General features: G+C 36.6%; 3 protein-coding genes across 7 annotated transcripts; 1 reads left to right on the top strand and 2 right to left on the bottom strand.

The window, feature by feature from the left end:
* Window positions 1-99: 99 nt before the first annotated feature.
* On the bottom strand, window positions 100-18,894 carry LOC123318983 (formin-binding protein 1-like). 5 transcript variants are annotated; one of them, XM_044905773.1, is made up of 11 exons: window positions 18,732-18,894; window positions 9,987-10,102; window positions 6,852-6,905; window positions 5,943-6,087; window positions 5,528-5,689; window positions 5,178-5,462; window positions 4,753-4,980; window positions 3,624-3,816; window positions 3,280-3,562; window positions 2,774-2,943; window positions 100-1,652 (listed from the first exon to the last, which is right to left on the bottom strand). In XM_044905773.1, the coding sequence occupies exons 1-11, from the start codon at window positions 18,756-18,758 to the stop codon at window positions 1,492-1,494; spliced, it is 1,824 nt and encodes a 607-aa protein (XP_044761708.1). In that variant the 5' UTR covers window positions 18,759-18,894; the 3' UTR covers window positions 100-1,491. The 5 variants fall into 5 exon arrangements, with proteins under 5 accessions (XP_044761708.1, XP_044761709.1, XP_044761705.1 ...); XM_044905774.1 differs by having other exon boundaries at window positions 3,624-3,792; XM_044905770.1 differs by lacking the exon at window positions 18,732-18,894 and adding an exon at window positions 12,309-12,443.
* A 346-nt stretch (window positions 18,895-19,240) lies between these two features.
* On the top strand, window positions 19,241-21,584 carry LOC123318985 (src substrate cortactin). Its single transcript, XM_044905775.1, has 8 exons — window positions 19,241-19,588; window positions 19,646-19,889; window positions 19,986-20,151; window positions 20,206-20,486; window positions 20,592-20,903; window positions 20,960-21,058; window positions 21,111-21,326; window positions 21,385-21,584. The coding sequence occupies exons 1-8, from the start codon at window positions 19,425-19,427 to the stop codon at window positions 21,466-21,468; spliced, it is 1,566 nt and encodes a 521-aa protein (XP_044761710.1). The 5' UTR covers window positions 19,241-19,424; the 3' UTR covers window positions 21,469-21,584.
* A 221-nt stretch (window positions 21,585-21,805) lies between these two features.
* LOC123318986 (dual specificity mitogen-activated protein kinase kinase dSOR1-like) lies at window positions 21,806-24,146 on the bottom strand. The gene is made up of 3 exons (XM_044905776.1): window positions 24,042-24,146; window positions 23,162-23,979; window positions 21,806-22,955 (listed from the first exon to the last, which is right to left on the bottom strand). Exons 2-3 carry the CDS (start codon window positions 23,898-23,900, stop codon window positions 22,534-22,536), a joined length of 1,161 nt encoding a protein of 386 aa, XP_044761711.1. The 5' UTR covers window positions 23,901-23,979; window positions 24,042-24,146; the 3' UTR covers window positions 21,806-22,533.
* Window positions 24,147-24,230: the final 84 nt, after the last annotated feature.

Raw genomic sequence — 24,230 nt, 5'->3', positions numbered from 1 at the left:
CAGATTACAGAGTAATCTGCGCTGTAAGATCGAAAGTGAAGTTTTTAAATGTTTTTATAATACCTGTGAAGTGTTGGGATGAAATAACAACCAAAAGAATTGTATTAATAATTATATTACAAGAATCAGTCATATACACGGACAAATTTCAATTAACTATACATTTGGGTCATCAATGCGTACAAACATAATGCAGTGGTGCGGTAAATAGAAAATTGGAATGAAATTTATGAAGTTGACCGACTGGTCTTACGCAATCCACACTGATGTTCATCCGACATAATCATCCCAAGCTTAGGTCGAACGTAAGACTAAGGAATCACCTACAGTCCTAGAATACCTCATCTCGAATGATTTTTTTCAACCTCTATTTATGTCTCTTCAAATATTTAAGAATTTTTCAAGAATAACTTTTAAAACAATGATATGGAATGGATGATAATGAAACTTTTTTTTTTTATGATATGGTTTTCCAAAAATATTATGGAAATCGTCCAAACTAAGGTAAGAATGAACTGTAATAATTTTCTTTCTCAGGGAAAAGCACAGCTATAAATTCTTCAACATATTTCAGGGGACATGACTTAATAAAATTTAAAAATTGAGTAGGAAAATTTCTCCCACATCATAGAACTTTCTCTGATCGCTAATCTCGAATCATGTCTATTATATACAATAAAAAAATAATCCAAAAATGAAACTATGTAAAATAGCTATATCCTCTTGTTTATACAAAAACTTTTCGGGTAAAGAATAAATGAATATTTATTACCTATTACAATGAGCCTTATGTTAGTGATGAGCGTATATACACAATACAAACTTACACTTAATTAAATATACAATTAAGCCCTAAAATAAACATCAACATAATATATGTTTATGGATTCATTCGATTTAAATAAACAATTGTGCTAAGCGAAAAGATTATATTGCAAGAAGCAATATCCATTAGTTGAATCAAGTTTTCCAAATTTATAATATTCTGATATATATAAATACTCTTACAACGGTTAAGACTCTGAAAAATCGAGGATACCATGACTCATCCCCTTTCCAACTACCATGAGCAAATATGACATACAAAAATATATTCCGAATATTTTTTATTTTTCGAAATTCCATTACAATTAATCGAGTTTGGAAGGGGGAAACGAAAACACACAATTTCTGGTCAATACCGAAACTAGTGAGAAAAACTCGCTGAATAAGATGGTTTTATTGTATTAAAATTAAGTATTGGAGCGAAAAAACATGGACACATTAAAACTCCGATATTGAAAACTTATTTTTACAATAAATAATATTTGAAAAATGATTGAAATAAAACAACCGTAATGAAAACAGGACTTTGTTGATCCAATGTAAGTAATTATAAGATCGAAATATTCCTTTTAGTTTTCCCCGTCACATACCCCAAGACGGTATCATCACGTTCTTCAGAGTTTCACCTCAAAGTTGAAAGAGATAACTTTGCGGGGATTCTAAGAACTAAGTATCGTGCAACGTGGTTTCTATATAAGAAGTTGGCACAAATCCTTCATCACACTCTCCATTCATCCTTCTCACCCTTGTCCATCCGTCTCCCTGGTCCATCTCAATTAGGTGTAAAAGTTCATCGGGAGCCATCGGTATGCTGCCTTCACTGGTAGCTATAATATAATAGAAAAAGAACTTACCATTATAATTATCATCGGCATTTATTATGAATGAATGAAACAGCCTTCATATTTTAATTTAACATTTATTTCGTATACAAACGTTTGAATTTATACCCGAAATCATCTTCTAAAATCTCCAACAAACGATTAACCGCATCCTCTTTCGGAAATATACACTTTACGTCGATTATTTTATCCTCGTACTTCTTCTTAATCGACTTCAGTTTCTTATTATACTCGATAAATTTAATTCGCGCTTTGTTCAAATCTATTTTGCTATCGTTGAACAGTAAACGGGTGAGAAAGGCGTCCAATTTCAAATTTATATGAATTATAACGTTCACGGCGCATATTCTCTCTACGAACAACTTCACTTGTGAAAATTTCCTCGGAAATCCCGAAATTATAAAACCCTCTACACTTTCGTAAGTCAGAAGTATTTCCTCTTTCAAAATTTGGATTACAATATCGTCGGGCACCAATTTTTCTTTCTCCAAGCACTTGCTCACCACTGAAGCTTTGGGGAAGGAATCTCCCCTCAGGGAGTACAACAAGAGCAGTTTACCTACGTCGATTAGCTGAAAATTACTACTTTCCGCGAGCATTGAGGATATCACAACGTTCCCGCAGCTTTTGGGCCCCATTATCCATATCATGGATAATTTCTTCGCGAGGAAATTGCGATATTCCTCGTTAGGGGTCTTCTTCTTTCTGAAAATATTCAAGATACGCAGTTTTTCCATCGGGATCAATCAGACTGAGCAGAATATTAGTCATAAATCGAAAACGACTAACAATTTATGACAGCGGCCATATTTAAGGTGCATAGAAATATTTGTTGCTATGGAGAAGAGCATAGAGTTAATTATCTCTATGCGCTCCACCGAATAAATAATTATTTCTATGCAACTCACAATGGAAAATAATTCTATACTCCGCACCACAGAAATGATAAAATCTATGGTGAGGTACATAGAATGATTAAATTTGGTTAGAAGCACATAAGATTGAATTATTAAAATTTGTTCGTATCTTGTTCAGCATTGTAACGTTTTGTTGTGTTTTTATTTGAAAGGAAAATATGGTTCCACGAGATTCAATTGAAGACTTACCATCAAACGGATACAGAGCTCTGCAGGTTCCGATGGCAGGTAGTAGGTCAGCCTCGTAGTATTCGCTCTCCGGATCAACAGGATGTCCATCATACTGATCCTGATCCGAATCTACGCCTGGTAAGGAAGTATGAGACGTCCCCAAGCCACTCTCAGGACTGTTTGAACAACTATATCAAGCAAGGTTGAATAACTTATGAATTAAAGAAGCAATCATGTTTAAGGTCAGTTAAGAGCCTAAGAATAAAATAGTTATGTAATTACGGTGGAAAGGAGAAAATTTATCATTTAATTTATCGAACACCAAATACCGAAGTGAGTTTATGTAAGATTATTCAGATGACAGGTGTTAATTTATCAAGTACGATAAGACAAAAGTCAGTTGTCAATATTTCATAGCCAACTAGACGACTGATTTCTTTGAGTTCTTGTTACTTTCTTTATTTTTACCACTCGTTCAAAATATACCACAAGCATTATCGAAAAAAATCGAGGCCTACACCCACCCGTGATTGTTAAGTTGAGGAGTACCAGGCATCGACTGTTTGTTGTGGTTGACGGTGGGATTGGTGACGCTGCTGTCGCTGGCGGACCGACTGAGAGACTCCTCCTCGGCCGCGCTACCGCCAGAGTTCCGATGGTGCCTCGAGCCGTTGATGAGTCTGGGAGAATTGTTGGCCGAGTTGCTGGAGCTGTTCTGATTCTTGAGCGCCTCGTCAAGATAGCCTTGGAACCTCTTCAGTTCCACCTGGAGCTTCTCCAATCGATGACTGCTCTCGTTCAATTGGCCTGAAAGTAGGTAAACGATCAATTCGCGTTAAGATCGATGGAAATCGTGAGGATGACCAACCTTCGACCGTCATTGGGTCTCCCAGGGCCGGATTGGCCTCGTAGACGCTCTTCATCTTCATCAGACCGTCTCTGGCGGCCGATTCTTGGGCCACTTTGGCCTTCAGTTCCTCAATCTTCTGCGCCAACTTTTTCCGCCTTTGGTTAGGTGGCAGGTCGCTCATATCGTCCTTTCCATCGGAAATTGCAGCGTGCTACGTACAACGGACACATGAATATCTCGTTGTAAACAACGATACGAGTAAAATAAACAACAAAAATAAAACGAAGATGTAGCAGTGCTTTAGAAAAAAAATATTTCGCCAATGATAAAGTTTTTACAAAAAAAAATATATAAAAGAGGGTGTAAAAATTAAGCCTTGAAGAAGCACATACCTTAATTGCCATACAGACTTCTGTAAGCTTCTGTTTGCATGAAAAATAAATGCATTAACACATGCTTTTTCGGAAAAAAATCATTAAAGCGTTAATGCTTGAAAAAGCGACATAAAAACATTTTTTTTTTCAAATTGAATTATAAAGTTGGAAATATATTCTGCCTCAGAAACTACAAAAGCTAAGTTGCATCTGTGAAAAAAATGTCTTGTGTCGAATAAAGGAAAGGAAAGTTTAGTCTTTAAAATTGTTTATATTATCGTAAGTTTATCGTTACCTCAAAATACATCCCACAATTTTGAACATCCTTCAGCTAAATTAAATTTCATTCTTTTTTTTATTATTTATTCCTTCATCATTTATATTTTTCACTTTTTAGATCAAGCGATTATAATTCAGAGTAGTGGCCCAAAACAAAAATAACAAGAGACGAAGAGTGGATTTGTTAATACATCCCACAAAATAAAAAAAAGGAACAAAAAAACGCCAGTATTAGAATTTGAACCCAAGAGATAATCGAGTTACACTGAAGTCATGCTAAGTGGGAGTCGGAATACTTACTAAAGATTTTATTAAGGTAAGTTAATGTCGACCAAGTCGTACCATCATCGTCAGCGAAATAGGTACAGAGAACACAAATTAGTTAAAAATATCGCAGTACAATTGAATTTCTCAGATATTTTTTGAAAACATTGAAGTTGAATATGACCAAAATTTTTTATCGTTATAATATGTGATTGATTTAAATTACTCACCCCTCTATTGCCGAAAATCTGGAAGATTCCAGCCCGTTTTCTGATCGCTTTTCCCGAAATGGTTCCTTTGACCGTATAGACACCATCTTTGATCTTACTGGTAGGCTGGATATTATTTACAATGTGTGTACTACCTGAATCACTGCCGTTCTTGGATAAATCCTCGAACGGTATATCTTCGGGAGGTTCGAAACCCGATTTGTATCTTTCTATTACCATTTTGCTGTCCTGTAACAACAAACAATATATCAATGGCACTCTTCGCATAAACTAATAAAAAACAATTTAAAGCCCAGTCACTCATGATCGGTTGTCATCGGCGTATAACTTGAAGTTAGAATTTCGATTATCGTATTTTGACGTTAAATTGACAGCCACCGATGGTTTCGTCACATGATATGGGGATTAGTTAGCCTGCCACTCACCTCTTTCTCGTTAATAATATCACCTGCCTTCAGTATACCGTCTAAGCACTTATTTATTATAGGAAACACGTTTCTTTCAATTTTCACCGAACTATAAATAAAGTTTTTTATGTTTTTGATCCGTTTCTCGTCCAACTCTTGCAGATGTCTGAACACCTCTGGCAGCCCCGACCTATAGTGCTGCCTCTGCAGCTCGTTCGTCCTCTGCAACTGTTGAGCGTATTCGTTCTTGGTTGTATCACATATTTGAGTCTTGTATTGGTAATTGGTTCTCTGTTTTTCCACCTGAGGAGCAAAACGGTTTTTTTTTTTTTAGTTTATAATTTTCGATGGGTGTTTCAAGGAAGTACCTCGGCCCTGGACAGGTTCAAGTCCGCATCCGCCTTTTGGAAATTGTCCAACGCTTTCTCTGCATCGCGAAATGCTTTGTCGTAGGCTTTCTTCGATCTTTGTAGGGTGTCCAGTTGGGCTTGGAGGATCTGGGTGAGCCTCTGTCCCTCTTGAAGTTGTTTCTGAAAATAGACATGGTTCTTCAAAAATTCACATAGACATTTAGTTTAGTACTGATCGAATACATGCTGCTACCAAAATTCTTCGATATTAGATTAGAGTTTTTTCGAAACAATGATGATGTCGAAATTCTATGGTTTTCTCTAGAAGGTTATGCCAGAATTGACAGACGTCAGAAAATTGGCATAACCTTGAAACATCAGTATCTTTCGTGGAAATTCGAGCTTAACTTTCGGATACAAATCGAAATATTACCTTCCTTTCCTCTCTCAAATCTTTCACTAACGCGTTCAGTTCTTTGATCACTTTCGACTGTAAATCCTCTGCTATCACCTCGTGTTGACCAGCCAAGTCGTTCACCTCGTCCGTCAAGATTTTGAACGCTCGACAAGACGTGTACCTGAAAGAAATGAAAGTGTTGGTACAGGCGATCATTAAAGGTTAGGACAAATTAAAAAAAAACTTAATTGTTCAATTCTTCTCAACTCTATGGTGGGTTTTGAAAACATAACCCAATTTATCTCTCGAATATGCCCTAGCTTAGAACATGCATTAACACATTTTATTCGCAAACTCTCACAATGCCCAATTCGAACTTGATACCGTAATTATCCTACATTTAATTTCCTCTTTAATCAACGTCAGCCATAGATCAGACGAGCCATCGGTGAATTCAAGGAACCTTTTTAATCTTCCAAAGTAACCTCCGTTTTTTCGGAGTCCATAAATCGACGGCTCTCGATCGCGACGCGACCGGATCGTTTATTTAAAGAATTTCAGAGTGCGGTCGAACAAACTTTCAGTTCAGGAGGGTCAAACAATAAAACCTTCATTGGTCCGAATGAATGAATGAAATAATTATTCCGCCGTCCGCAGTTGATGTCGTGTTTGTATTTCTAGAACGAGAACGAGGGGGTACCAGGCTCGTATAAGAAATTCCAAGTCAAGTGCGATTGATGATGGATGCAATATGTAAATTTTAAAGCTACCCCGTTGTCGACTATCGCAAATTCTAGGTTGGGTTTGAGTTGCTCTTTAATACTTTAATTCGATGACGGTTCACCGAACATCGACCTAAGGGGACCATAGAAATATTATAATTTATCCACGATTCCCCAATCTATGATCGTGAATGAATAAATTACTTCAACATCGAAGACTTACTGATGATATTCATCTTCTTCTTTCTTTTTGGGTTGATAACTCTTGACTAGTCTCCTGAAACAAACAAATATGTGAATAAATACAATGAATTATTTTATTAGAGAGTGTTCATAGAACCATAGATCATAGGTAAAATTACTAGATCTATTAATAGCGATTATTCTATGGTTAGATAGCCTTGGGTGAAATCCGATTCCTAATGTTAAAAATCGAGGAAAAAGGACAATAATAAACCGCTAATGGAATAGTATTTTCGGTCGCGTGTGATTTTCCGTCTCAGAAATACTGATAACCGAGTCGTTCGGAAAACCGGTTTCAATTTCAATCTTTTCGAACCTTACAAGTATCAAATATACTGCACGACGGCCTTTTCGAGAAGATCGAAGTCGAGTTTATCGATGAACCATCGGTATTGTACGAATTTCATTTCCGCGGATTGAATGATACGTTGGATATTTTGTGGTTGAGCATAGAACCATATTATTCAGTGGTTTTCTCTCTGTTCCGATACAACTATACGCATAATGTCATTTTTAACCGTGACGATACAAAAATTTAATTATTTACTGTGTCCATGTTAAATTTTGCGTGTCTTACGACCGACGTAGATGTTCAAGTGCTCTTTTCGACCGGATGAACGACCAGAGTTGATGATAGGACTTATCATTCGTGCTTAGAACGTTCCCAAAAGTTCATCGAACCAGATTCATTCGATTTCGAAGAATGCGATGATCGAATTTTATTAAGAAAAATATGGTGAACTTGAAAATGACATCTGTATGTAATGACATATTCTATGATTGAAATCATAGAATCCCATGAAGAAGATCATGAAAAATCATAGATTCTTCATTAGAAAACGTCAATAAGACGACTCAGATCTTGAACCGCTAGATAAATGAGAATATACGTAGGATAGCACTAACGAGATGATCTCGTCAAATTAAAATTATTACATCATAAGAGCCGAAAACTTCCTACTCCTTTTCTCCAATTATTTTATTTATATGCATTTGATGAATTGGGTAAAAACCAGAATACTAAGATTCTCCAGATATATACAAGAGAGCTCTATCCTTACTCTGATAGATAGACTTTGATCGGGCGCTTTATTTCTGGATGACGCTGCGCGTTCGCTCCATGCACGTCCGTGGGATTCGCGTATAGGAACGTATTTTGAACGGGGGCGAACGCATAATAAATTCCGGCTGAATTATGGTCCCTGATCTGCCCACGGAACGCGCGTGGGTTCCGTAATGGCCGTCACCCTGGTTAAAATCCAAGTTTTCGCGCGACTGTTCTTCAATTCAGTAAAAATCGATATTATTCTAAAATCGTTCGCTCACTTTTATTTTCCTATGTCCGTGATCGAGTCATGTAGTCTATGTTCCGATAGCCATAAATGTTACCAACATAACAGGTTGGATTTTATGGATCATAGAATATAATTATGATCTAGAATGAAATTTTTCTATGGATCGATCGTTCGGGTTTTGTTTCAAACTCCTCCAAGGCCGTTGGATGTATCTCGTCTACCGAATTTCTTCGGTATCATCGAGTGCCCTCGGGCCGCATTACCTCATACACGATCCCGCCGCAACTTAAATATAATCGTTGTTGGTCAGTCCGCCTTTCCGAGAATTCTAAATTCGAATTCCTGCGTGTCGAGAAACAACCGATCCAAGGCGAAGAGGACAAAAAAGTCGCCAACGGCCGAACCGAGATGACCGCGACATCTGTAGGATCGCCGACGCCTACTCGATTCCTGCCGCCGCCGCCGCCGTTTTCAGAGAAAACGGACGAAAAATCTATTGGAAATCTCCTTTTTAGAACGATTCGAACACACCCAAAAATATTCGAGTAATAGAGAATATTCGGTGACTCAAGTGTCTATGTTCTATAGTACGAGATAATTTCTATGCACATTTTCTGACATATCTCATAGATAATTAGGTAAATTTATCACATTCGAATGATTTATTTCTGTAATTATACACTTCTTCCCATCTATAAAATCGACAAATTTTCGATGTCATAAAAATTCATTAACGCATCGAGCCACGGCCTCACTTTCTTCCGATTCGTATATATGTTTGACGGAACAGGTAGGTTATTCATTTCGTAAATTGCCCGTGAAATATGAACTCCTTCTTTATACGTTCACTGATTTCGTATCTGCACCAAAGACTATCGAAACATTCTCGACTATTATTAGAGCAGACCTTCATGCGATTGAATTCGATCTACCGGGAAAAACACACATCCATTAACATGGAAGATTATGAGCATAGGTACTAATCCGCTCTATGTTGACAACTAACGAACTATGAACATGTCGAGAGCATCAACATTTATTTGGCACAATTTAAACGGTATAGCTAACAGTTTAAGTTTTTCATTAGGTACTTAATAGGTACGTCAAATCTGGTTAACGAGCAAATAACTTGTCTATAACATTTGAGAGGCAAAAAAAGAATTGAATCTATGGTTATTCAAAAAGAGTCAGCCATAGAAAAAAAATTGTATGCCGTGGTCATCGATAAAAAGCTTAGGTACTTGTGTCAAATCTATGCCAAATGCACAGAAATGATCAATGCAAGGAGCAAAGAAATAATCTATGCAACTTAGACCAAGCCGAAGACGAAATGAGGTTAATATTCCTATAATAAAAATAAAACGTCAGGTTTAGCAGAAATGCAGCGTTGCTTCATTAACATTTTCAAAATTCAATTAATCGTTGTCAATATCCGAATCAAAATAACAGGGGCAGCTGAAGATTCAACAACAAAGGCCACATCTATATCTCGAGAAAGGCATTTCATCGCATTTCAACAATTAAAATAATCAAAACTCATTACTCATTAAGGGGAACGATAAAAATGTAAATACCACATAGCATCGATTGTGCTCTTTCCCTAGTTGTATCAATCTCGGAAAAATACGGGAATAAAAATATATTTCACGAGACATTCGAGTTCGATTCATTATTATTTTATTATCCTTTCATGGTCTTCCACTGTAATTACCCGCGATAAAAGAAATAATGACCCATTTCATTCGCACATGTCGAGAATAAGATAAAAATGGGCATTTGCATAGAAGCTTTCTCCTGGAGATTATAAATTATTAACTTACCTCAATTTCAAAGCGTAATCGAACTCTATGGATGCTCTATCCTTGACGAAATGGCCATACCTCTCCAGGAAATCAATACCCTTCAATGTGTGCAAAGCCAAATTGTCATATTGATCCTGCAATTGAAAAAACATAGCTTAATTAAGTTCAGAATATAAAAATTGATAATAAAATGTATAACGAAAGTAAAGAGCTTTTGTGTGATAATTTTTTGTGATTCTAAATTTTCTATGACAAACGCGGCATCATTTCATAGACATAGAGTCTACGTCTATGCATCATTTGCACTATTTTGACATTCGTGTGTTCAGTGGTGACCATAGAGAGAGGAACGTTATTTATTTGAATATTGTCCTCCCTTGAATTGTATCGTATCCTATCTTAAAACGGATCTAATATAAAAACTGTGAAAAAATCATTTCCATTTATCATTCTTTTATCAGATAAATCACAAATGATGTTCGAACTAAAAGTCCATTACATTACAACATAACCATTATCTGAGATAACGCTGTTTGCGATTCATAATCCTAATTGAGAGTCATAATATCGTTTCATCCATGATTCTCTCCAGAAAATAGCACTCCCCGTTCGGAAATGAAAAAACGATAATAACTCTGCCGCGCCTCTCGGCCGGTACGTGGTGAAAATGAATTTTATCGAACCGTTTCCATCAGAACAATGTTGTTTGCTCGCGTACCGGGGTAGATCGAGAATTTCAATTAGAGCACAAACTCGCAACGAATTATATGAATACGTTCATTGAGAGATTGCGTAAGTCCATTTCACTTTCTTCACTTTCCACCTCATAATTTTAAAAGAGAACAGCTCGTGAATTTCAATCGAATCGGTGTCTTATCGGTACCACAAGTAACTGTGGGTATAGTTACATCACTCAACCATTGCAGCGGTATATATTTTTTATTTTGGTACTACTGGATATAACATTGCGACCTTAGACATAAACATCATTCAAGTCTTTGATTGCGATTATTTGACATAAAAAGATCTATGTTCCATCTTACCATAAAAATAAATGTTCATCTCAAGATTCATAGAAATAATCATTTCTAACCTTTCCACCTTACCTCTATATCTTTCACGAAGAATCGTATTTCAAATGTCCTATTATACACAACAGAATAATTTCTTTCAACCAGGCAACAGTATTTGGAACTACATATATTCATGATTCTGTGATTAAATGATCCTTAATCTCCAATTAAGTTATTATTACATAAAACTGAACCCGTATACCTAGTACGACTGGAAATTTTATATGTTGCGTAATGTGCCGATAGACGTAGAAACGAAAATATGAATAGATACGGACATAATTAAGGCATGTGCAAGTATCACTCAACTCCAATTGTCTTGTTGCAATAAAGAAAGCCGTGAGCTTAACACGCGCCCACTTCCTAGATGGTAGATGATTCATTCCAACAAATACAATACATATATCCTTCTTTCTTCCCATCCTATCTCTCAATACTATCCAATTCGAAATAAATATTTTTAAATTTCGAACAAAATATGGTGTATTCTTCGTCCAACGCAATGAAGATATACAGAGGATATTCATTTCCGCCCAATCAGCATTGAAACATGCGTGGATCGATGATCGAGTCTGGTTTTTCAAACATCTACTCGTTCCAGCCTTGATTAAAGCGTTTTTGCCACTTCAGCGATTAGCTGAGCCGTTTTTCATTCATTTCGCTCTAGTTTAAACAAATCTAACGTTGTTGATGGTGCAAATTCGACAGATTACTTTCGACCATGCCCTTCATTCTTGTTTCTGCGTCTGTGAATGTAACACCTGTTGTCTTAATTCTCTATGGATCTGTCAATCAATGGTCAGTGTTCTATGATAATTTTGTCTTTGACTTCATTTCATTTCTATGATCATCAAACGTCAAGTCTATGATAATGTCTATGCATCTTTATGTCCATCAATGATCACAGAATAAATTCTTAATTGTCAAATTTGGTATTTACATATACATATCACAAACTGAATTAATACCTATATTTCTTTTGAGAGTAGAGTGTCGAAAATCAGAAGGAATTCGCAATAAAAATCTTCGAACTAGTATTTATCTGATTATAAGATATATGAAAGTATCAAGATATATCCGAAGATTCCTAGATAGAATGATTTAGAAATCGTCTAAAATTAACATTCCGTATATGCTCTATTCGAAAGAAAATATGAATTTCAGGTTAATAATATTGAAATAGATTCCTAACTGTTTTTATGCAAATTATTGACAGCATCTCGAATAATACGCGTGCAATCGACAAAAACTAACCAGTTACACATACCGTAATTTTCTTGTAGCACACGCGAATGTACTTCTCACGAATCCAGAGACCCATTGCGTTATTGAAAAGCGCACGTTGAGCTGTGTCGAAAAAATTCGAGAACGATAGCAAAACAAGTACGTATACCCAATCCAGACGTTTATTTATTGCATTGGCAATTATTATGCAGAGTATGCAAAAACCGTTGTTTGTTAACAACGGTTTGCGCAAATTAATTCATCATTTCTCGTAATGTACTTTGGGAATCTGGTTTATGAAAGAAATATTCTTGTTTGCTTTCTTTCCTTTCTCGGAGGCATGGAAAAAAACGAAGGCGTATATAACATTGCACATCAGTCTATCAATAAATTCTACTAGATTCCGTCATGCGCTTGTTAACATCATCCTGGTTGTTGTTATGCATAATGATTTCTACCACTAACCGTCCTTAATATTTTCTTTAACAATTCATTCAGACACTTGTTCACAACCTCATAACCTATCACGTATCTAGGTTTTATGGTAGTGGAATGTCCCTTTGTTATTCCAAATTGATAAATTTATTATTCTTGTTCACACTATTCAAATTACATGAAAACACTTTCGTAAATTTCATTCACGATCATCTACATAGTTGGATATCGATACATCTGGTTCCAATCAGTCGTAAAACAAAATTTGTATATACCGTATATCTGGTATGGGTAAAACCTCGACATTTCGTTTATTATTTCCCGTGATAAACATTAGGAACTTCCCAATTCAGCTGGAAAAAAATTTGCGTTTGAAGCAAAATTCTTCGTTTACTTGGTAGTGATGAGGTTATGTTCACAGATCACAGAAACTTGTATCTATGTTCTCTATGTTACACATAGAGAACATAGGCACTTTCGGGAAACTTACTCGGGTTAACACGAATCCAATCCTTCAAGATCGTGTCAACCCAAGTAAGTTTTGACAAGTCAACTAGAGAACTTTTCGGAAAATCAGAGAAATCCATAGAATTCCATGAAGCAACGAAATCTTTGTTCAACGTTCTTCGGTACTGGTAAACGATTTCAGGGGTGCACAAAAAACAGACGAAGAAAGCAGTTTTATGTACCGCGATATCAACAAGAACCGGTTAAATTTCCACGTTGAGGTTTCCCTGGAAGCGCATCTACCGACAGACATCCTGAGTTGTTGTCACGGTTCGCGTGATGGGAAGACGCTATGACCCGCGATCCCGTCTACTCATGGCCATGACCTCCCGAACGACCCACAAAAGTTACCTACCTGATTGTCATGCGGATTCCTCGTATTCTATGGAAATATGCAAAGACGAGAGACATGTTCTATGTCTCTTATGAAGTCTATGGTCTTCATTGATATCGTCCATATTCTGACACTCGACAGAAATTTCTGTGTATGTGCAACCACCGAACCATAAAATCTGACATTTCAAGAAATACGATGAAATTGACGTGATCATCACGTAATAAGTTCATTCAAGTCACCCCGTGTGAAATAAGATCTCCTATTCGATAATTACGTCTTTGTTGTGAGCCTGGAGAGTGAAATGAATCACCGTAGAGGAAACATCAGTATCCTATCTCGAATGACGAAGAGCCGGGAAAGAACTGTTCGTAATAGCATCAGCGAGTGCGTATCCGGTCGAGATTTCAAACAGAAAAATAAATCGGATTTCTCTTTTTTGCGCATTCTTGAACGGATGAGTAATCTTTTTCATTAAAGGACGACTTCAACATTAGTAGGTATCGATACTAATTGGCCAACTTTTTTATCTAGTTAATAATTTATTAACGGAAAAAAAATCTGCTAGGCTAAACAATCAATCTAAAAATGCTAGAAATATTCATAAACTCGGATCGCCTTATATCAATCAGGAAATTATCAGTCTTCTGAAGTTATTTGTGGAATATCATTATCTGGCCAAGTGAAAATTCGAATGCGTAGATTTTGTGTTCGAGAGGTTGAGACCATTTCAAAGTATATTTTGCACGCCCGATAACCATAATGCTTTCTGATTCGAACGTTTTAATGGTCGTAAACTACGCCATTCCTCGGCCAATGGGCCAATGCTCACTGTTGTATTCGACACTAACGAGAGTGATTCAATCGGAGTTCATCTCGAGGTATACAATGTTTTTTCTATTCTGTGGACGAAAAGAGCAGATCGATTTGATCGAAGCATGGACGCATGGTCTATGTACGTTATGATCCATAGAAATAAATCGATGAAGGGACATAGAATTTCTACAAAACTTCAGCTCATACCATAGACCTATCAAATACATTAATGAGTCTGTGGTTCATACGCTTCTGGAAGTCTTCTTCTTCTCCTTTGTCTAGAGGTCCTCAAGTAGAGAGTCTACAGAAAAATGAATAGGTTACGTTGCCTTGGGAGTATAGAGAATGACGAGAAACAAAAGCTCTCATTCTTTGCCTTGAATAGCGAACACGATTACGCGGTATAATCATAGATTAATCATGAAATAATGTGTTTATAAACCAAATAATCGACGTAATATCTCGCGTATGAGAATGCAAACTGCAATTCATGTAACAGAGCGACAGAAAAATGTATCGTTGGCCGTATATTGATATTGCTGTCCGTGCAGTTTCTAGATCCCACACAAAATAATACGGATAAAGTTCGATTGAAATCCGTGAAGTTTCCATTGGTCAAAAATCTCAACGTAGAATTTGTCTGACGACTTCAATGTTACTTCGGCTACCTTTCAGTTTTAAATATTTACAAACATCTTAATAAAAATTTCCGAAACCATAAATCAGCTATAAAACTTGATGTCTGTCTAACCATGGCGAACGGTTAAGTGGAGGATTGTTGACGAATACGAAAGCATAGAAACTGCAAACGGAAATAATGAATGAAATCTAAAATTTTCCATGATAATCTTCGACCATTTTCATCCTATTGAATGTCACGAAAAACTCATCTAACGAATAGTACACAACATGATGATGCCTGCGGGGCATTCAATGAAAATAACAAATTGAATGTCAACAGCCACCTCCATCTGATGAACGACAATTATTTTTATTCGACCTTTGTTGTTCGAATATAGCGTTCATATTTAAATGCAAATAAACCCATCGGTTCTTTCTTTATGTCGTCTCAGTATTGTTATGATTTTACCGAAGAATTGATAAGAATTACTTCCGTTTTGTCATCAATATCCAACATTTTAGGGACTCGTTCTTTATGGGTTGATTTGATTTTCTCTTTTATAAACATCAATTGTAGACGAAATGAGGTAGAATTCGTAGGATGGAAATCAATAGGCCTCTATGTCACAGTCCATAGACATCTCGACAGAAAAACTTGAACGGTAGACATAAATAAACACAATAAATTCTCTATGACTCTTTCAAGGTTATTATTTTATGAATCACAGTGATGGAATTTCACATTGAGAAATAACGACAGATCCTCTATGTCATTTACAGCAAATACTAATTATTCTATGACTTCAACAATCTGTCATTTCCAGAATGATCGGTAATTACAAATTAAATTCGGAGTAGATGATCGCTAACATCTTGAGCTGCATATCACATCTTAATTCAAACATGGGGAAGCAAGATACCCTCCGGCATTTCACGATGACTCAAATTCGTGCCTTCCCCTCGAAATTTCAGATTCCATTACGGGCTCCCTCCTCGCTTCACGTCTGGCGGTAGCACGCGTTCGTCCCAAGTTAGAAGCGTGTTCGAAACCCCTCTTCTTGCCATTAATCTTAACGGGGAATGAAAAAAACTTCCCACGAAGAGGTCGACCGACCATTGTCCGATTGTGTAGTTTATAATTTGAATGAGTCGGTTCGAATCCCACGCCTCACGTATGAGCCTCATTTCTTTCACCTGTGCACGGGGTGTGTTAGCGGGTTGATACGAAAGTCAGAGGCGTGGAAATTGGATTACACAAAGTCCCAGAGGCACATATTACAAGCAGACAACTAATGAAACAACGAACATAATTTTCAAACACTTTTTATTCCCAAGAATGAGATTGACAATGACAATCCCCGACGCCACTGTCCAAATGGCTGCTAACTTCACTTCAGTAAATACATTAGATGACAAACCCTGAACTGATTCGATTTCTCAAGTGTGTCCCAATAATATTTCTTGTCTGAAAAGATAATCTTTATTTTTGCTTTTCAAATTGACAGAATTAAAAAATTGAGATGAATCTGAAAGATTATCACGAAATATGATGAGTGCAAAGAAGCATAGAAATACTCTTAGTTCTATGCATATTTGTACGAATCATAGAGATAGAAATATGTAGTCTATGGTACTAGCTAAGCACCTTGAAACTAAACATCAATGTCAAAATCAACTTCGTATTTAACCCTAGATACATTCTTCCAATTAGATGTGGATTTAAAAACCACGATCATACGATACAAACAGTTTTACCTTTATAACACTCGCGAAGGTATCGGAAGTGTTCACCGACAGAATATCCACCCTTTGGCCGGAAATTCATCGTGCTATTTCCGTACCTTGCTGAGTAGATGTACAACAGTGTACTCCATAGAGACCGAAAGTTAAATGGAAGACAGTAATTAGGAAGAAGATTGGCTTGATAATTTTTGGGCATACGTAAATCGAATTTATGTGGCTAGGATTAAAACTAGGTGATGAAGTTTTGGATCGATTCAAGATGGCTCACTCTGAAAGCACCCTATTCATATATGATTGACGACAAATAACGAATGTTTTACGAATAATGTGGTGGTACAAGATGAGTATCTCGTTCAAAAACAGAAAATCTACTTTCAAAATGCCCCAACCTACTTCACGACGAATTTTTGAAAGCTTGTTAGTTGCCTAGATAAAATTCGTAATTATGTATGGAGCAACTGCGGGCTTCTTCATTCAACGAATCTACTGAAATTAATGCCTCGTATTTATTATTAGAAATGATAAAACAGAATGTTATCGAAATAATTTGACGGCCAATATACAATCCTGCCATAGAAGAGAAATAAATTCATAACGATGACATGTGACATGGAACACGGGCTGTAAATGAACGGGGTTAGGGTAAATACACCGTGGCAGAGGGGACAGGTAACTAGATAGCATTTCCGGCAGATGCTAGTTTCGTTTAGAGGGGATATTTCAATTTCATGTTTTCACCGCAATAGGCCATTTATGATGATGCATTGATTGCCAAAATTGCATAAAATTCGAATAAAACAAAAAGATTATCTCAAGGAATTACGACCAATTCAACATTCATCCAAACAAAATAATAAATAATAATTTCAGTGCCAAAAATAACAATACGTTGAACGTGTGAGATCTAAAATAATTATTGCCCTTCTATAAAATCATGAGTCATGGAATTCTTAATGATTTTTTCACTTATCATACACAATTTGTGATACATCTTGTTCTATGATTTTACACTTGACATCTTTATCAATTCACGTGTTATCAGAATGAAACTATGATCTGCTCCTAGAAGAGAAATTTTCAATCAACTTACGATACAAATCAAATCACCTTGGAATGGAGATAAATAGGTCGACGTAATTTAGAGAGAAAACAAACTATTTCAATGTGATTATATCATAATTCATATATGAATTTACACAAAAGATGAGACAGATAAAAGCACCTCTCTCTGTTTGTATGAATGAAAAGATAAATAATGCATTTTAAATGGCATATCCTAGCAACAACAAGTTTGATAGTTACACAATGGGAACATCATTCGACGTCCTATTACTCTCATTTGATGATTCACCAAATAGGTAGATATCTTAAGGATAAGCATGACCTACCCTCATTAAGCGCATGCTCCAGGAAAATCCTAGAGAAAATCTCAAAACACCACCCATATCCGGAAAAGCGAACCGAACATTTCAACAAGTTAAAAGGTGATTCACCCTTGAAATATTCCAACTGCAATGATGAAGAATGGAATTCCTCGAAAGGAGTAAATAAGGAAAACTTTGAGGCGACGAAATTCCAATCTTTGCAATGAAAATTTTGACACTTGGATGAATCAAAAACGTAAATGTGTTGCTAACCTCAATTCCGTCTAAAATGAGGCAAAAATAAGTCGGCATTGCTTATAATAATACGAAACGAACACAGAACCAGTTTCATTCTTCTTGCACTAGCCAAAGGATTAAGCAAGTGGTTCGGATTGCTATTCTAAAAATCTGAATCACCTGTCTGAGAGTACCTATACCTGAATATATTTGGAGAACAATCAACTTACTCCCCGAGATTTTTCGTCCCCAATAAGGATTATCAAGGTTAAGTATGCAGGTACTATTTAGTTTTTCTTAATTATTTTCTGGGTGTCGTGATTTTATAGTGTAATCAGCAGGTGTATTGTGATTAATTCAATAAGGAAATCGCGGTAAACTACCACTTCTGATGCCAATATTTACTCACCCAGAGCTCGGTGCCCCAATTCATCATAGCTAATAGTAATCCAATATAGTTAACAATCACTCATAACACTTTCACAATGATTTTTCGGTTATTTCCTACGTGAAAACACAAAATTCGTTAACGTTACAACGTATCATGGCTGATTCACAGAGTCAACTAATGTTTCCAGTTTCCAAGCAAAATAATCGTTAGGTGGCGGCTACATAAAGAAGATTTCTAGTTTATATCCCCCGATTATGTTAGCCCCACCTATGTGAATCAGAATGAACTATATGAAACGTTATTTCGAAATTGTAGTTTTCATGTTCGTATTACAGTGTTCTGTAATGCAATATACGAGTCAGTTAAGTAGATTTCTAATTCTCTATCAGAGCCATCTATGTAAATCGAACTCTACTATTTATTTTTCGAAATTACAGTTTCCCTGTGCGATTTACAGTTTCCTCTAATATCTTATAGAATAAGAGAGTAGTTAACTTTAATATAATTTCCTTTCAATGTCAAAGTCACGATAAGGAAATCATCAAAGAAAAATTCAACCTTTCCTGTTTGTCATCAAAGGGCTGGGTTTTCGTAGTGTGTGGGAATAATAATGATAAGAATTTCATGAACGCAATTGATGCGAAGCGCGAAGACCGACAAAAATGCTTATAATTTTTACACGATTCGTTCAAATTTAAGTTCTAATTAAACATGTGGAAAGCTGCAGCCGGTGCTCAGATTAACATAAATACCGAAAGCAATCAGGATGATGATTGGGAAACAGACCCCGATTTCATAAACGACGTTGATGAACAAGCTCAAAGATGGGGGTCTTCGACAGTCGAAGGATCCGGCAGGACTGCTGGCGCGATAAAGTACCTCGCAAAAGCCTCGCATGTAACAAACAAGTTGAAAAATTAAATCTGTTTCAGTATGCAACAGCTGAGGAAAGAGACTGAAGAGGTGGATGCATTGAAGAAAAAGAAAGCCTTGGAAGAGGACCCCAGTAACCCGTCGTTTGGTTATGGGGGTAAATTTGGTATCGAGAAAGATAGAATGGACCAGTGTGCTGTGGGACACGAGTACATGGCCAAATTGGAAAAGCACGCTTCGCAGAAAGATTACAGCACAGGTTTTGGTGGAAAGTATGGTGTGCAGACAGACAGAGTAGATAGGGTAAACTCATATTTTGACATAATAAGATTTCTATTTGTATCAATACATGTAGAATAAAGCATAGTTATGAATTATAATGCTTTATCGTTGTTATAGAGTGCTGTGAATTGGGATTATAAAGAGAAACTTGAAAAACATGCCTCGCAAAAGGATTATGTAACAGGTTTTGGTGGCAAATTTGGTGTACAGACTGATCGACAAGATAAGTCTGCAGTTGGTTGGGATCATATCGAAAGAGTTGAAAAACATGAATCACAGAAAGGTAATTTATACATATGGTAATTGTTACCACATTCTGAGCGGTCTTTGTCCTCAGATTACAGCAAAGGTTTCGGCGGCAAGTACGGCGTCCAACTAGACCGCCAGGATAAATCTGCCGTCGGTTGGGATCACCACGAAACTCCCCAGAAGCACGAGAGTCAACTCGACCACAAGAAAGGTTTCGGAGGTAAATTTGGGGTGCAAACCGACAGGGTCGATAAGTCTGCTACAACGTACAACGACGAACCAGAAAAAGTCGGTACTAACTATACGAGGGTCAAACCGGACATAGGAGATGCGAAACCGTCTAATTTGAGGGCCAAGTTTGAATCTTTGGTAAGGCCAATCACTTTTAATATATTTTTTCATATACCTGGACGGATCATTTTTACCTTTTTTTAAATGTATAGTCTTTCCATTAAATTTCAATTCATCCTTCAGGCGAAAGATACTGCTGGTAAAGTGCCCTCTCCCAACCAACCACCTGTTCCGAAAAAATTGGTCCATCCAAAGGCTGCAGCCTTTACGAACGACTCGAAAGCAGAAGAAAAGGTCAAGAACGATAAGGAAGTTTCCGTGCCCAAACAGTTGGATTCTTCCAAAACCGCTTTCTTGAGGAACGAAGTCGATAATCAAGAGAAGGAGGTAACAGATAAAGTCGCCCCTAAAGCCTTGGATCAGTCGAAACTTGCTCAGTTCAGTCAGAACCCCATCGTCGCCGAAACAAACAACGAAAAATCCAATGCCGATAAGGTGAGGCAAAAAAATGATGAGAAATTGTATATTACTGTATGATTTTTCTTTGGCAGATCAAGGAGGAACTGGAGGAGTTGAGGCAAACAACACAAGCCCAGCAAGAAGAAGAAGAACGCTGTATTGAATTACTGGCTAAGGAAGCCGAAAACGAGGTAAAATTGGAAACTTAGTTTGATATTTGAGGTTAAGATTGAATATTTTCAGGACATTTATGAGAACCTGTCGCAAGCTCAACTCTCCAAACCACCAGAAGAACCTAAAGCAAGTTCAGAATATGCAACAGAAGAGGAGGAGGAACTTTACTATACCAACGAAATAATCGATACAGGTATCACTGCTGTTGCTCTCTACGACTATCAAGCTGCCGCAGAAGATGAAATTTCCTTTGATCCAGACGACGTGATAACCCACATTGAACAGGTAAAAATATCTGGAACCTTTTCGCTTTGATTTTTAATTCTTTTTTTCAACTGGCCAGATCGATGAAGGTTGGTGGAGGGGTATGTGCCGAGGAAAGTATGGCTTGTTCCCAGCAAACTATGTTGAGCTTCAAGATACGTAATTATCAAATCGTGCATTTGGCCTGTACTTAACTTCATTGTTTATATTATAGTTTTATATTTTATTTACATAACAGATATTTCGAATTATATTGCTTCCATTAAAGTTTTCGAAATACTTTTTTTTTTATTATATCATCGGTTCATTCTACTCATGGCAACGGGAATTCTTAAAATTTGTTAGGTTGCTATGGAATTTTTAAGGTTTATATTCTATGCTCAACTCCATGTCAAGTTGACATATTTTCAATCTGTGAATGAACCCAACTAAACCTCAAAAAATTCATAGACTTTTTGACAGAAGTTATAGATATGGGAGAGAAATTGAGAATAAATGGCAACATATCGACAGTTATATTTATCACAAATAAATATCATGATACAGAGAGAGTAATACAACTGCTTATATAATGAAACACTTATATTTTCCAGATAATCAATCTATATTTAACTTCCTGAAACTTTCAAAAATGACATTCTTAGTAGATAACGTAATGATGTATCCCAAATCAGATCAATTCAATATCCACTGCAAACGTTATACATACAACAACTGACAACAAAGCCTAAACATTAAGTTTTATACTCATTCCCCTGATTTCGATTCGAATTTTTTGTTCATCTCTCATTGGTTCACAGAAATCTAGCAGAAGTTTCTCCAACTGTCACTGTCTGACATTTCGATGACACATGATCACAGAACAAGATAATTTTTGGGAGATTTTCCTTCAAATTTGATATTTAATTTCATTATCATCAATTCAAATCGTTGCAAACAGTTCAATCAAGTCATTCCTGCTTTCATAAAAACCGTTGGAGTGACCTAATCAATATACCTTCTCCAAATTTTTCCAGACAAGATTGGAGGAGAGTCCATTTTGATACATGCTAAAACTGATTTTGGAAATATGTTATCAGTTGAAAAAATTCATGACTAATAATGTCGGAAATGCTTATTGTTTGCAATAAATCATCCCAAACATCAAAGAAGCTATCGTTTCATACCTGCCTATCAATATCGTGAATATCACCTTGAAAACTCCTAAACTTACATCAACATAAGCACTTTACCTATTATCGTTCGAATCATCTTGATGGGGAGGAGTTATGCCCATCGTCTTACACACCCAACCCGCTATATCCACGTCCTCGGACTCCGATCTTTTTATCCAACTGTGATTCTGAAGACTCCTCAGATCCGCCCTTTCGTCAGGGTTCTTCCTGAGGCATTTATCAACGAAATCCTTGAAATCGTTTGTGAATATGCCCGCAGGGAGCTTTGGGGGCTGTTCGTTAACTATGTAGTCGAGCAGTTCAAAGATGGCCATCGGTCTGGGGCAGATGGGTTCAGCGTTAGGATCTCGGTGGGATCCAAAGATGGCGGCCAAGGTTTTAGCATCCGGAGGAGGTATCGGATACATGCCAATGGCCATCTCCACCAAGGATAGACCCAAGGACCATATGTCACTCTGGACAGAGTAATGAGTTCCTAACAAAAAATAAATTTGATTGATATGCTATGCAGTGTGTAAATCTATGACCTAACCTAACTTGACAAACTGTCAAATTGAGAATACTTTTAGACTAAATTTAATGCATATTGCATAATAATTAAGCCTGTAGAAACTAAGATTAATGGCCAATTATTTATTACAATGAAATCTCTTTGTTCTTCTTAAAATAATATAAAATCACCTTGCAATCTCTCAGGAGACATGTAACTTCTCGTCCCTACAAAAGATTCAGCCATGGAGTCTATGAGTTGCCCAGAAACCCCAAAATCACAGATTTTAATCTCTCCACTACTGTTGACTAGAATATTACTAGGTTTAACATCTCTATGTATAATCGAATGTTTATCCCTCAAGTAGCTCAAACCTTTCAGAACGGCACATGTTATTTTGCCTAAAATATTTTCAGGAATCCTTCCAGCCTTTTTCAATATCAAATCTAGACTTCCAGCATCCATGTATTCCATGCAGATGCTTATTTCGCCATCGATATAGAAAGCACCATAAAATCCAACGATATGTGCGAAGTTACATTCGTGCAACACCTTCAATTCACGAATTATCTGTTTTTTAACAGCGGGTTTTACTTCTAAATGTATCAGTTTCCTTGCCATTATCAGTCCGCTAGTCTTGTGTCTAACTTTGATTACAACTCCTCCATTACCCGAACCAAGTTCACCCAAGTTTTCGAAATCGTCATCAGTTAGATTGACTCCAATCTTTTCCTTCTGATCGAGAAAAATTTCTATTTTCTTTATTTGGTTATCATCCATATCCAATTCTTCCAGTCTTGCAGTTAAGTGGTCAATAGTGGAGCCTTTAAAGTCATGCCTCTGCATATCATTGAATCCATTGGTTGGTGTGGTAGAGCTTTGTTCAAGGGAACCAGGGGGTAAAGTAAGTTTAAGTTTGTTTTTGGGCATTTTGGTTTTTTGAGATTAAAAAACTCCACTATTTTCCATTTCTGAATAATCACTTAATTCTATCAGGAATTTTAGTGTGCTGTAGTTAGCGAAAGGAATCGTTACAAGAAACATTCGTGGCGAACATAGGTTTAGTATTACCTTTTTGTGAATTTATTTCTGATGCAGAGTAGGCAAAAGGGTTTGTTGAAATTTTATTTTTTTTTATTTGTGTAAATCAATTTTGACATTTACGCTATGTTTTTGACAGCTGTGCAATCACATGTTGAATTCTGTGGTTAGCAAAAGACAGATATGTAAATAGAACCAAATAAAAGAAAATTTTTCCAA

This window comes from Coccinella septempunctata, chromosome 8, assembly GCF_907165205.1.
Source record: "Coccinella septempunctata chromosome 8, icCocSept1.1, whole genome shotgun sequence".
Classification (NCBI taxonomy): Eukaryota; Metazoa; Arthropoda; class Insecta; order Coleoptera; family Coccinellidae; genus Coccinella; species Coccinella septempunctata.
This window is presented reverse-complemented; position numbering and strand designations above follow the sequence as displayed.